The 13,901-nt window shown below is 46.6% G+C and overlaps 1 protein-coding gene across 1 annotated transcript; it reads right to left on the reverse strand.

Moving 5' to 3' along the window:
• Positions 1-1,727: 1,727 nt before the first annotated feature.
• On the reverse strand, positions 1,728-10,777 carry kcnk13a (potassium channel, subfamily K, member 13a). Its single transcript, XM_078563395.1, has 2 exons — positions 10,639-10,777; positions 1,728-2,725 (listed from the first exon to the last, which is right to left on the reverse strand). Exons 1-2 carry the CDS (start codon positions 10,775-10,777, stop codon positions 1,827-1,829), a joined length of 1,038 nt encoding a protein of 345 aa, XP_078419521.1. The 3' UTR covers positions 1,728-1,826.
• Between the last annotated feature and the right edge of the window lie 3,124 nt (positions 10,778-13,901).

Below are 13,901 nucleotides of genomic sequence, written 5' to 3' on the forward strand. Positions count from 1 at the left end.
CCCAACTCTGCAGAGATTTGATTTACAACATCTGATGGGCTTAGGGGAGTTGATAGTAATTAAATCAAATGTGAAACTTGACCATTCTGATAAAGCAGAGATCTCAATAGGGAAATGCCAAATGTCCAATGATGGGTGCGTTTGAGAGCGGCACATTATCTTAAGAGCTAATTTACTTCCCTTTGGCCTCACACCACATTTTCAATCCATCTAAGCTTTTCACAATCCTAAAAACATCATTATTCCCAAAAGATTCAAGTTAGGGAATGAGCTATATCTTTTCTCCTCATGTGCTCTCCTCTTTGCTGTGAGGATTATCAGAACTCATTTAGTTTTGTCCTTACCGAATGTCCTCACACACTAAAGCACACACACCACAAACACACACACCACAAACACAACCAAGCACACTGGTACACAAGTACAGATGCATACAAATACACACACAGGTGTGCATATAAGTACACATGTAGGCACAGAAATACACACACACAGGCATGCACACAAGTGCACATGTATACACACACAAGTCACACACACTCATGCAATCGAGTACACAAATACACACGTGTACACACGGCGGAATTTAATACCCCCTCCCCCCACCCCCCACCACCACCGCAGGAGTGGGCTGTTAGGTGGGGAAACAAATAATGGGGCAGAAGGGCATGGGAGTGGATGGGTCCACCACTGGAACCAATAAATTCTGCACACAAGAACACACTTGTGCAGACACACAAGGATACACACATGCACATTTCCACATACACAGAAGTACACATGCATGCACACATGCACATAGACACATGCACACATGTGGACAAAAAGGATGTTTAGCTCACTGTCAAGAATCATCCAACTGTGTAATGAGGAATTTATCCACCTTCCAAGGAAGATGGGTCACCTTGAGTGTGGGCATATGATGTGTGCATGTGTCTGTGTACATGGATGTGTGTGTCTGTGTATGTGTGTGTGTGTATGTGTGTGTGTGTGTGTGTGTCTGTGCTCACACGTGTGTGTGTGTGTGTGTGTGTGTCTGTGCTCACACGTGTGTATGTGTGTGTGTGTGTGTGTGGTGAGACAGTCGGGGAGGGACGATTGTCGACAGGAGATTATGTGAGGGAACCTGAAATCCGACCAAGCAGAGTTGACAACTTATCTGACCCCATCTCGCTGCTGCCTCCCTTCCCCCATTCATACCCCTGGCCTGATATCGGGAGGCTTCAACCTGGAGAGCTGTGTCAGGGTGCCCGCTATTAACGAACTGACTCCTCAAAACACTGCCTGTCCACGGGTTGGCCCATGGGTATTGGTGGTTGGGTGGTATGCTCTGCCAATTGGTTTCCAAGCATCAATACTGACCGCACCCCCCCCCACCCACCCCCAACAAATGTGGCAGATGAGAGGTTGGGAATTGGCTACGGGCCCCTGACTGAGGAGTGGTGAGCCCAATCCATCATATTTTACAGAAGCTGGACATTGAACCAGGGACCCTCTGATGCAATATGACACCGGTCAGTTTACACACTGGGTATAGCCATCAAAGAGAACTCGCAACCTTGTTCCATCATGTCAAAGAGGTGGGGGTGTTACGTCTTAGCTGTGCACTGGTTGCCTGAGCAATATCTATGCCCATTACCTCCCCCACTCCCCTTGCGCTTTGTCAGCGATAGGTCAAAGTTGAGTACCAGAGAAGGTCAAAGTTCACCACCAAACAGAATCATCCAGAAATATTTAATTTTTTTTATATAAAAGAGTGCATTAGTCATTAAGGCTTATTCAAGGGCTGTGGTTGGATCCACATTGTGCAGTCACTTGTGAAAAGCTCATCTATCCACGCTGGTCTCTGCCAGCCGATTGTTCATGATAGCCAGAGCCCCCACTCCCTCGGAGAAGCCGTTGTGACGGGGAGCGTGGCCACTGGGCCTGGGGTGCCCATTCGCTGTCTCCAACAGCTGCTTCTGCATGATGGCCAGTGAGACCTTGTTGGCGGCCAGGAAGTCCCTCATGGAGATCATCTCACCGGACAGCCTTCGCCCGTCCACCACCTCACTCTCGTTAAAGGCGTCCGTCTCGATGGAGATCTTCCGCCTGCCGCCGGTGACCCCGGGAACCACGGCATTCCTCCCCGGCCTGAACAGCTTCCTTTGGCACCTGAGGCAGCACCTGCATTCCAGTCTCCTCAGGCTCCAGTTGAGGAACTGCTTTATGACGATGGATATAACGTTAAACAGAGAATAAATACAACACACCCCCATCAGGATGAACAGGAAATTGCCAAACCGATAAACCCCCTGGTAATCGTACCTCGTGTTCTGGCTGCTCACCAGATCACCAAAGCCTATGGTGCTAAAGGCCACAAAGCAAAAGTAGATGGAGTCCAGGTAGCTCCAGCCTTCGACCGGGGTGTACATGGCTGAGGCACAGCAGGAAATGGCAATGGCGGCCAGGCCCAGGATCAACATTACATAATAGACGGAGGGCTTCCAGCCTGCCAGGCTGTCCACCTCGCCGGTGTTCCCCAGTTCCGGGCAGTTTTCCTGGGGCAGGACTCCGTTCCGCCTCAGCTGCCTCTCGTGGCAGGTCTTCAGGATGTAGGCCAGGACCGTTATCAGCCGCTCCAGGAAGAGGTTGAAGAAGAGGATGGTGGCCGCGCAGCCGACCAGGCCGTAGAATATCAGGAAAACCTTCCCGCTCACGGTCGCTGGCGTGGTCATCCCAAAACCTGGAACAGAAACAAATCACGCAAAATAGATGACCAAATTTAGCTGCTGGACAGGGCATGGGCACACCAGAGAAAGACCTGGACTCATATAGCACCTTTCACAACCTCAGGACGTCTCTTAAAACACTTTACAGCCAATGAAACGCTTTTTGAAGTGCAGCCACTGTTGTAATGCAGGAGACACAGCCGCCAATTTGTGCACAGAAAGATCCCACAAACCACATTGTGAAATGGCCATTGTTTTGAACCAATGTCGGTTGAAGAATAAATATCGGCTCCGGATAGCAGGGAGGATTCCCCGATTTTCTTCACATAACACCGTAGGATGTTTTGTCCCCCGCCTGAGAGAGCAGGCAGGGCCTCGATTTAACATCTCATCAGGGAGGTGGCACCGTCCACCGTGCAGCTGCCCTCAGTATGCAGTAGGGTTTCAGCCTTACAGGATTACAGATTCGAGTCTCTGGGTTTGCATTCAACCTCGCAACCATCTGACTCAGAGACAAAAAGCACTACCCAGTGAGCGGCAAGACAGGACAACATTGGCTCTCTGTTAAAAAGAAATGGACGGTGAAGGAAAGGGTTAAATTCGCAGAACTTTCCAGAGTTGTTTCAATTTCTGAATCATTTCCTGACAAGTGCAGCACAAAAACCAAACTGATCAACTGACACCCAAAATTGAAAAGTCTGTGGGTAGTGCTCTTGTTTCTGAGTTCGAAGGTTGTGGGTTCAGGCCCCACTCGAGGGACTGGAGCACAAAGTTGTGGCTGAAACTCCAGGGTAGTACTGAGGGAGTGCTGCAATGCTGGAGGTGCCGTGTTTCTGATGAGATGCTAAACTGAAGGTCTGTTGGCTGTTGTTAGACGGGTGCAAAAGATCAAACAAGCAACATTTCATTGAAAAGTCGGGGAGTTATTCCTTGCGTCCTCACCAAATGTTATCTCTCAATCATCAAAACACATTATCTGACCATTATCATTCTGCTACTTCCAGGAATTTGCTTTTCTTCATTAATCTAAAAGTACCTCATTGGCTGTGAACCATATCCTGATGGTGTGGCTATATAAAGGCAGGTCCTTTTTCTATTTATCTCCATGGTCCAATATCACAGTAGGTGGTAAGTAGGAGGTCTTGTGGGACAGTGATAGTGATCCTACCTCTGGGTTCAAGTCCCCACTAGGGCTTGTTGGCAATGCAAGTGTGTGGGTGTGTGAAGATATGCTTCAAAAGAACAGTAAGTAATGTATTCTCCCACGGAGCCTGCAGGGGTGCTGTTGAGCGTGTGCGATAGGAGAATAGGGAAGAGTTGAGAATTGGAGTACTGGCTTTTTTTTAAAAAAAAGATTAATTCATGAAATGTGGCTGTCACTAGGCCAAAAGGCCAGCATTTATTACCCATCCCCCAATTGTCCTTGAGAAGGTGGTGGTGGTGACCTGCCTCCCTGAACCGCTGCAGTTAAGGTTGCCAACTCTGGCTGGACATGTTCTGGGAGATGTTGGCGGAAATGATGTCATGGAAAGTCAGCGTCGAGGCGCAAATGGGTACTAAGGGGGTGCAAGAGAGGAAAACACACCGAGGCTTCTATCGGTGTAAAAGCCCATTTCGCACCAGCTAAATCTTCCTGTACAAATTCTCACCAATTTGCACAATAATTTCATTTAATAAAAAAAAAATCAGCTCGGGCTAAATCCCTCTCTACAATTCACCGCTTTTATCTCTCTGTGTTGGGAAGGCAGCAGGCTGCAGCTCTCGCTCCTTTTACTACCTCGAGGCTCAGTGTGGTGGGGAGGCAGGCAACAGCGCATTCATGAGGGCGGCTCACATACGCGTCAATACTGGGTTATGTGATTGTGTTTCATGTCATCATGCTGCCAAGTAACCAATCAGCTTTGATGAGCTAGAATCTCTGACAGCTTCTGCATGAGTCATGTGACACATTTTAAAATCTCCCAGATTGCTTTTAATTGCCGCTGGGAGATTGATGCCACATCCGGTAGGCTCCTGGTAATTCCCAAAGGATTGGCAACCCTAGCTGTGGCCCGTGTGGTGTAGGTACACCCACAGTGCTATTAGCGAGCGAGTTCGAGGGTTTTGACCCAGTGACAGTGAAGGAAAGGCGATATATTTCCAAGTCAGGTAGGTGTATGGCTTGGTGGGGAACTTGTAGGTGGTTGTCTAGAATACAAATAGTCCTGTGCTTAGCTTCACCAGGTTGGCATCTCATTTTTAGGTATGTCTGGTGCTGCTCCTCCTGCACTCCTCATTGAACCAGTGTTGATCTCCTGGCTTGATGGCAATGGTAGATTGAGGGATATGCTGGGCCATGATGTTACAGATTGTGGTTGAATACAGTTCTGCAGCTGTAGTGTATCCCTCAGTATGAAGACAAGACTTTGTCTTCACAAGAAATGTGCAGTGGTCACTTCTATCAATACTGTCTTAGACAGATGTATCCTTGACAGGTTAGTGAGGATGAGGTCAGGTAGGTTTTTCCCACTTGTTGGTTCCCTCACCACCTGCCGCAGACCCAGTCTAGCAGCTATGTCCTTTAGGGCTCAGCCAGCTCAGTTAGTATTGGTGCTACCGAGCCACTCTTGGTGATGGACATTGAAGTCCCCCACCCAGAGTACATTCTGTGCCCTTTCCACCCTCAGTGCTTCTTCCAAGTGGTGTTCAACATGGGGCAGCACCGATTCATCAGCTGATGGGGGTTGGGGGGGAGTGGTTGGTGGTAATCAGCAGGAGGTTTCCTTGCCCATGTTTAACCTGATGCCATGGGGTCTGGAGTCAATGTTGAGGACTCCCAGGGGACATTTGCTCCTGAATTTATACCACTGTTCTGCCACCACTGGTGGGCCTGTCCTGCCAGTGAGATAGGATATACCAAGTGACGGTGGTGCCTTAGACATTGTTAGGTATGATTCTGTGAGTATGAACTATGTCAAGCTGTAGCGTGGCTAGTCTGTGGGTCAGCGCTCCCTGGCACAAGCCCCCAGAGGTTAAGTGAGGAGGAATTTACAGAGTCGACAGGGCTGGGTGTGCCAATGTCCGAGATCAATGCTGGGTAATTCAGTTTTATTATTATACCTTTTCATAGCTGTTTTCTTGTGAATGGAGCAGCTTGCTAGGGTCATTTTAGAGTCAACCACATTGTCGTGGGTTTGGAATCACATATAGGCCAGGCCAGGCCAGACAAGAACGGCAGTTTCCTTCTCGTAAAGAGGGCATTAGTGAATCAGACGGGTTTTTAAATGACAATCCAGCAGTTCCAACTACTGAGCTAACTTTTAATTCCAGATTTATTTATCAAACTGAATTTGAACTCCCTAGTTGCCATGGTGGGATTTGAACTCATGTCTCCAGAGCATTTGGCCAGACCTCCGGGGTCTGTGCTGCCATTGCCTTACTTGGATGGGAAAGAAGGAGCTCAGACTGTCTGTGAACACAGTAAAGTTCAACTGCCAGCGAGTCTTCACAGGAAAAACCAATGGAATCATTTTATCAGTAAGAGATTAGATAAGAGGGAGCTAACAGATAACTTATTGCGCTCAATGAGCTGAAGCTTTACCAACTCCTTGACAAGATCGTTTTGGAGTGATTAGACCTTGTTTTCAAAAGCAAATTGCCACCGTTGTCATGGAAAATCTAAAGGCCCGAGGGCTTGGTGCTCTACACTCCGTTAGTGTTCTGACTTCCACTGTCATTAAATGGATGCTTCAGCTACTGAGCAGCCTGCCTCGTGTAAAAGAACTGTAATAGCTACAAGCCGCACCGAGACTGTCAGATTGCTAATGAGTCCTGATGTAGAATCTACACGCAAAACATAAAACTACTTTTACCCATTTCTGAAGCTGATCCATATCACGCTGTCTATTTGCAGCTTTTTATGTGTCTTCAGGTGGTGCCATTTGATAAAGAGGTGGGTTTTTTTTTTGTCAGCAGTTGCTGCAGTCTGATACCGGTTGTAGTTCAGTTGGTAGCACACTTGCTTCTGCGTTACAAGGTCCTGGGTTCAAATCCCACTCTCAGAGCTTGAGCACAAGAATCAGGGCAGTACTGAGGGAGCGCTGCTCTGTCAGAGTTGCTGTTTATTGGATGAGATGTTAAACTGAGGCCCCATCTGCCCGCTCAGGTGAATGTAAAAAGGTCCTGCTATTGAAGGGGATGGGGGTGGGGGGAGTTCTCCCCTGTTACCTGGTCAGTTTTTACCCCTCAATTACTAGTCCAGTGACAAAGCACTAGGCCACCACCTCCCCCGTATGCTGTGTGTATATTGGCTACTGCGTTTCCTACATCACAACGGTGACTTCATTGGCTGTAAAGTGCTTTGGGACATCCAATGGCTGTGACAGGTGCTATATAAATGCAAGTCTTTCTTTCTTCTCTTTTTAGTATTCTGGCTAACATCACCTAAAGAAGCTTAACTATGCCACAGAATGACATGAGTATGTTCAGGACAGAAAAAGACCATTCGGCCCAACTGGTCCATGCTCCAGACAAGTCTACTCCCACCCTGTTTCATCTCACCTCGTAAACATGTCCTTCATTTGTCCTGCCCAATATCTATCCCTCCAAAATCATCGCTAAAATAGATTATCTCCTTAGAATCACATTGTTGTTTGTGGGAGCTTGCTGCGTGCAAATTGGCTGCTGGGTTTCCCACATTCCAACAGTCTACACTTCAACAGTACCTCACTAGCTACAAAGCACTTTGGGTAATCCTGAGATGGTGAAAGATGCTATTGAAATGCAAGACTTTCTTTTCATTCCTTTCTTCCTGGTGTGTTTATCCGACTTCCCCTTAAATATGTCTCTGGTATTCACCTCAACCACTCCATAAGACCATAAGACATAGGAGCAGAAATTAGGCCATTCGGCCCATCGAGTCTGCTCCGCCATTCAATCATGGCTGATAAGTTTCTCAACCCCATTCTCCCGCCTTCTCCCCGTAACCTTTGATCCCCTTACCAATCAAGAACCTATCTATCTCGCTCTTAAATACACTCAATGACCTGGCCTCCACAGCCTTCTGTGGCAATGAATTCCATAGATTCACCACTCTCTGGCTAAAGAGGTTTCTCCTCATCTCTGTTCTAAAAGGTCTTCCTTTTACTCTGAGGCTGTGCCCTCGGGTCCTAGTCTCTCCTACTAATGGAAACATCTTCCCCACGTCCACTCTATCCAGGCCTTTCAGTATTCTGTAAGTTTCAATCAGATCCCCCCTCATCCTTCTAAACTCCATCGAGTATAGACCCAGAGACCTCAAACGTTCCTTATATGTTAAGCCTTTCATTCCTGGGATCGTTCTCATGAACCTCCTCTGGACCCTCTCCAGGGCCAGAACATCCTTCCTGAAATACAGGGCCCAAAATTGCTCACAATATTCTAAATGTGGTCTGACCAGAGCCTTATAAAGCCTCAGCAGCACATCCCTGCTTTTATATTCTAGTCCTCTCGAAATAAATGCCAACATTGCATTTGCCTTCCTAACTACTGACTCAACCTGCAAGTTAACCTTAAGAGAATCCTGGACTAGGAATCCCAAGTCCCTTTGCACTCCAGATTTCTGAATTCTCTCCCCATTTAGAAAATAGTCTATGCCTCTATTCTTCCTACCAAAGTGCATGACCTCACACTTCCCCACATTGTATTCCATCTGCCACTTCTTTGCCCATTCTCCTAACCTGTCCAAATCCTTCTGCAGCCTCCCCGCCTCCTCAATATTACCTGTCCCTCCACCTATCTTTGTATCATCTGCAAACTTAGCCAGGACGCCCTCAGCTCCTTCATCTAGATCATTAATGTATAAAGTGAAAAGTTGTGGTCCCAACACTGACCCCTGCGGAACTCCACTAGTCACCGGCTGCCATCCTGAGAAGGACCCCCTTATCCTCACTCTCTGCCTCCTGTAAGACAGCCAATCTTCTATCCATGCTAGTACCTTGCCTCTAACACCATGGGCTCTTATCTTACTGAGCAGCCTCCTGTGCGGCACCTTGTCAAAGGCCTTCTGGAAGTCCAAGTAGACTCCGTGTGGTGGCAAGTTCCATATTCTCACCACTCTGTCGGTAAAGAGATTCATTATTTCAATTTGCCAATGCAGGTTATGAAAGTGTTGCCTTTCATATAATTGATAGATGTCCTTCATTTTGAAGAGCATATGGGCCCTAATAGGAAATCAAGAGGTCAATGTCTTGTTTCTAAAAGACTTTCTGTAATGGCTTTCAACAGATCAGTGTTTGTTACAAATTTTCCATTAAAGAACCCAATCCCTAATTGTGTTTTGCTTGAGCCTACTGGAGACCCACCACAGCAATGTGAGGATTTTATTTCAGTTAATTAATAAGTCGGGAATCAAATGATAATTTCATTAATAATGATCATGAATCTACCGATTATCATTTAAAAAAAATCTGATTCATTAACAATCCTCTGAGGAAGAAATCTGCCATCCTTACTCCAAATCCACTCACAGTAATGTTGTTGACTCTTAACTGCCCTCTGGAATGGCTGAGCAAGCCACTCAGTTGTAGATGGCTCACCACCAGCTGCTCAAGGACAAATAGGTGTGCTCCACGGGCTGTTCCCAGGAACGCACATCAAGATAAACATCAACTGTGGCAGGGGGACCATCAACTCGGTGAAAGGTGCTCTTTGGCCTGCCCGAAACACGCTGGTCTTCCAGTTGTGAAGGTGCATGTTATTATTTTAATATTTTTAGGGACATGGTGGTGTTCTGTAAAGAAGGGTTTGAGTCTGTGTATGTCCATGACTAATTAAACTGGGGAGAGATTATAAAAGGCAGCTTGTTTGGGGGAACTGTGAAATTAAAGGTAAAGGTGCTAGATGCATGCATTTGTAATGAGAAGCTATGGTGAAATTAATTGTACGAGTAAAAAGGTTGGATTTTAAAATTTGCATTAGGTGAGAGGCAGGGACTTGACTTTTCAGCTATTAAATTTCAAAGGGTAGTTTAGAAGTGACAAGAGACTTTTACAACTCACAAAGGGTTCATAAGTAAACAAGGGAAGGTTATTACAGAGATAAAAACAAAAAACTACTGCGGATGCTGGAAATCCAAAACAAAAACAGAATTAGTTGGAAAAACTCAGCAGGTCTGGCAGCATCGGCGGAGAAGAAAAGAGTTGACGTTTCGAGTCCTCATGACCCTTTGAAGGGTCATGAGGACTTGAAACGTCGACTCTTTTCTTCTCCGCCGATGCTGCCAGACCTGCTGAGTTTTTCCAGCTCATTCTGTTTTTGTGAAGGTTTTTACATATTATTTGACCCAAAAGCGGAGGCAATAGGAAGACATGAAAGATTTTATATATTGCAAAAGTTGAGATCAAAGAGGTGCTTAGGACAATGAAGTCTAAGATGAAAGGAAAAAAAAATATATTTAAGGAAAGATGTTGAGTTGAGTTGTGGTGGCTGTGTGGGGGAGATGTCCTGAGACCAACTCTGTGCTGAGAAATAGTGAATTTGAAGCAGCCACCCAGTTTCAATCCAGAAGAGTCTTTGTCTTCAGATAGCAGTCTGTTTCTGAACTCCCTTTGGATTTCCACAGCTGAGTGGATGAGTGTGAGAAGTCATGTGGTATACTTTACTAAAGTGACAGCAGCTTTTACCTTGGATAAATATTACTGGATTTTTATAGTTAAAAATCTATAAGGGAGCTGTTGCCAAGTAGTTTACTTATGTGTTCGACCAAGTGGGCTTTTTGGGGGAGAATGTTTTGTAAGACTGTTTTAACTCTGTAATTTTAATCTTGTGTGAAGTTTTTCTCCGTGACCCAATCTTTCTGTTAAAGCCGTGAGTTCTATCTAATTAATAGAAGCCTTTACCTTGCTCAATCGATATGCTACTGTCCCTCACGTAAGACCATATCTGAGACTCAAGCAAAACAGTGTGTTACAACCGTAGCCGATGCTCAGTGGATGCTGGAATGGCCTCATGAACAGCACCAGAAGCCGTCTTGGCAACATCTCAGAATTGGATAAAGTGTGAGGAGATACCCAGACGCATATCAAGCTGTGAGTTTTCGCCAGTGCCATTGGTGACACAAAGATGGGTTCTAACCACAAGTTCTACTGGGCATCAGGGTCTCAAGTTTACAGCCAATGGAGTGTTCTTAAAGTGTAGCCACTAATGTTGGAAACACAGCAGCCATTTTGCACACAGCTAAAGGTCCCGCACATGGCAACGAGATAATGAGCAGATTTTGGTGACGTGGATTGAAGCACGATATTTGACCAGGACACTGAGATGACGTTTTCTCTCCTTGTTCCCATTGAAATAAATACATCTTTAGAGGGTTTGACAAGGAAAGTGCTAACAGACCGTTTCCACCTGGCTGGACGGTCTAAAAGTTTGGGGCATAGTTTCTGGATAAGGAGACGGGTCATTCACGACTTAGATGAGGAAAACTATTATCACTCAGAGTATTACAACTCTTTGGAATTTTCTACAACAGAGAGCTGTAGATGCTCCATTGATGAGTATATTCAAGACTGAAATCAATAAATTTTGGGGCATTAAGGGAGTCAAGGGACATGGGGATAGAGCGGGAAAGTGAAGTTCATGCAGCAGATCAGCCATGATCTTATTGGTTGTGGAGCAGACATGAGGAGACATAGGGTCCATTCCTGCTCCGATTTCCATGTCCGTTGAAGTACGGTATCTCTCACTGGCCCCTGCAGTCAAATGGATCCCTCTAGCATTCAAGTTTAAAATACGAGAGATAAATTGTTTCAAGTAGATGGTCTCCTTCAGTCCGTTGAGAAGGTCATTTGCAATGCTGCCGGCAGCCAAACTCATCAACCTTCAATCACATTTCAAGCTCACATGCAGAATCACAAAGCATTGTTCTGTGGCCCCTTGTACCAGGGGAAACAAGTCATATAATTAGGAGAATCATTCCGTTTGTTCAGCACTGATTAATATTTATTCATCCAATCATTTCAATGAATGAGATCTTGTTACAAGGAAGACTCCAGGTTTGAAGCCCAGTCTGTGTTAAATTGGCTGATCTCAGTCAGGTTTCAGGAGGAACAATGATTGACCTCATTTCAATAGACTAAGAGAAAAAAATGCAGATCCTTGATTAACATTTCAAAAGGATTTCTGACAACTGTTTAAAACCAGAACAAAAACAGAATTACCTGGAAAAAGTCAGCAGGTCTGGCAGCATCGGTGGAGAAGAAAAGAGTCGACGTTTTGAGTCCTCACGACCCTGCAACAGAACTGAGTATAGTTAGGAGAGGGGTGAAATATAAGCTGGTCTAAGGTGGGGGTGGATGGGGTGGGGAGAGAGAAGTTGAGGGTGGGTTGGTTGTAGGGACAAGCAAGCAGTGATAGGAGCAGATAATCAAAAGATGTCACAGACAAAAGGATCAAAGAGGTGTTGAAGGTGGTGATATTATCTAAGAAAATGTGCTAATTAAGAATGGATGGCAGGATACTCAAGGTACAGCTCTAGTGGGGGTGGGGTGGAAAGACTGACAAGGTATTAGTTGTAAATTTTAAAATAATGGAAAGAGGTGGGAAAAGAAAAATCTATATAAATTATTGAAAAAAACAACAGGGAGGGGGAAGAAACGGGGTGGGGATGGGGGGAGGGAGTTTAAGATCTAAAGTTGTTGAATTCAATATTCAGCCCGGAAGGCTGTAAAGTGCCTAGTTGGAAGATGAGGTGCTGTTCCTCCAGTTTGCGTTGGGCTTCACTGGAACAATGCAGCAAGCCAAGGACAGACATGTGGGCAAGAGAGCAGGGTGGAGTGTTAAAATGGCAAGCGACAGGGAGGTTTGGGTCTTTCTTGTGGACAGACCGCAGGTGTTCTGCAAAGCGGTCGCCCAGTTTGCGTTTGGTCTCTCCAATGTACAGGAGACCGCATTGGGAGCAATGAATGCAGTAGACTAAGTTAGGGGAAATGCAAGTGAAATGCCGCTTCACTTGAAAGGAGTGTTTGGGCCCTTGGACGGTGAGGAGAGAGGAAGTGAAGGGGCAGGTGTTGCATCTTCTGCGTGGGCGTGGGGAGGTGCCATAGGTGGGGGTTGAGGAATAGGGGGTGATGGAGGAGTGGACCAGGGTGTCCCGGAGGGAACGATCCCTACGGAATGCCGCCAGGGGGGGTGAAGGGAAGATGTGTTTGGTGGTGGCATCATGCTGGAGTTGGCGGAAATGGCAGAGGATGATCCTTTGAATGCGGAGGCTGGTGGGGTGATAAGTGAGGACAAGGGGGACCCTATCATGTTTCTGGGAGGGAGGAGAAGGCGTGAGGGCGGATGCGCGGGAGATGGGCCGGACATGGTTGAGGGCCCTGTCAACGACCGTGGGTGGAAAACCTCAGTTAAGGAAGAAGGAGGACATGTCAGAGGAACTGTTTTTGAAGGTAGCGTCATCAGAACAGATGCGACGGAGGCAAAGGAGCTGAGAGAATGGGATGGAGTCCTTACAGGAAGCGGGGTGTGAGGAGCTGTAGTCGAGGTAGCTGTGGGAGTCGGTAGGCTTGTAATGGATATTGGTGGACAGTCTATCATCAGAAATTGAGACCGAGAGGTCAAGGAAGGGAAGGGAAGTGTCAGAGATGGACCATGTGAAAATGATGGAGGGGTGGAGATTGGAAGCAAAATTAATAAATTTTTCCAGGTCCCGACGAGAGCATGAAGCAGCACCGAAGTAATCATCGATGTACCGGAGAAAGAGTTGTGGGAGGGGGCCGGAGTAGGACTGGAACAAGGAATGTTCCACATACCCCATAAAGAGACAGGCATAGCTGGGGCCCTTGCGGGTACTCATAGCCACACCTTTTATTTGGAGGAAGTGAGAGGAGTTAAAGGAGAAATTGTTCAGTGTGAGAACAAGTTCAGCCAGACGGAGGAGAGTAGTGGTGGATGGGGATTGTTCGAGCCTCTGTTCAAGGAAGAAGCTAAGGGCCCTCAGACCATCCTGGTGGGGGATGGAGGTGTAGAGGGATTGGACGTCCATGGTGAAGAAGAAGCGGTTGGGGCCAGGGAGCTGGAAATTGTTGATGTGACGTAAGGTGTCAGAGGAATCACGGATGTAGGTGGGAAGGGACTGGACAAGGGGAGAGAGAAGGGAGTCAAGATAACGAGAAATGAGTTCCGTGGGGCAGGAACAGGCTGACACGATCGGTCTGCCGGGACAGTTCTGTTTGT

This window comes from Cetorhinus maximus, chromosome 18 (assembly GCF_964194155.1).
Source record: "Cetorhinus maximus chromosome 18, sCetMax3.hap1.1, whole genome shotgun sequence".
Taxonomy (NCBI): domain Eukaryota; kingdom Metazoa; phylum Chordata; class Chondrichthyes; order Lamniformes; family Cetorhinidae; genus Cetorhinus; species Cetorhinus maximus.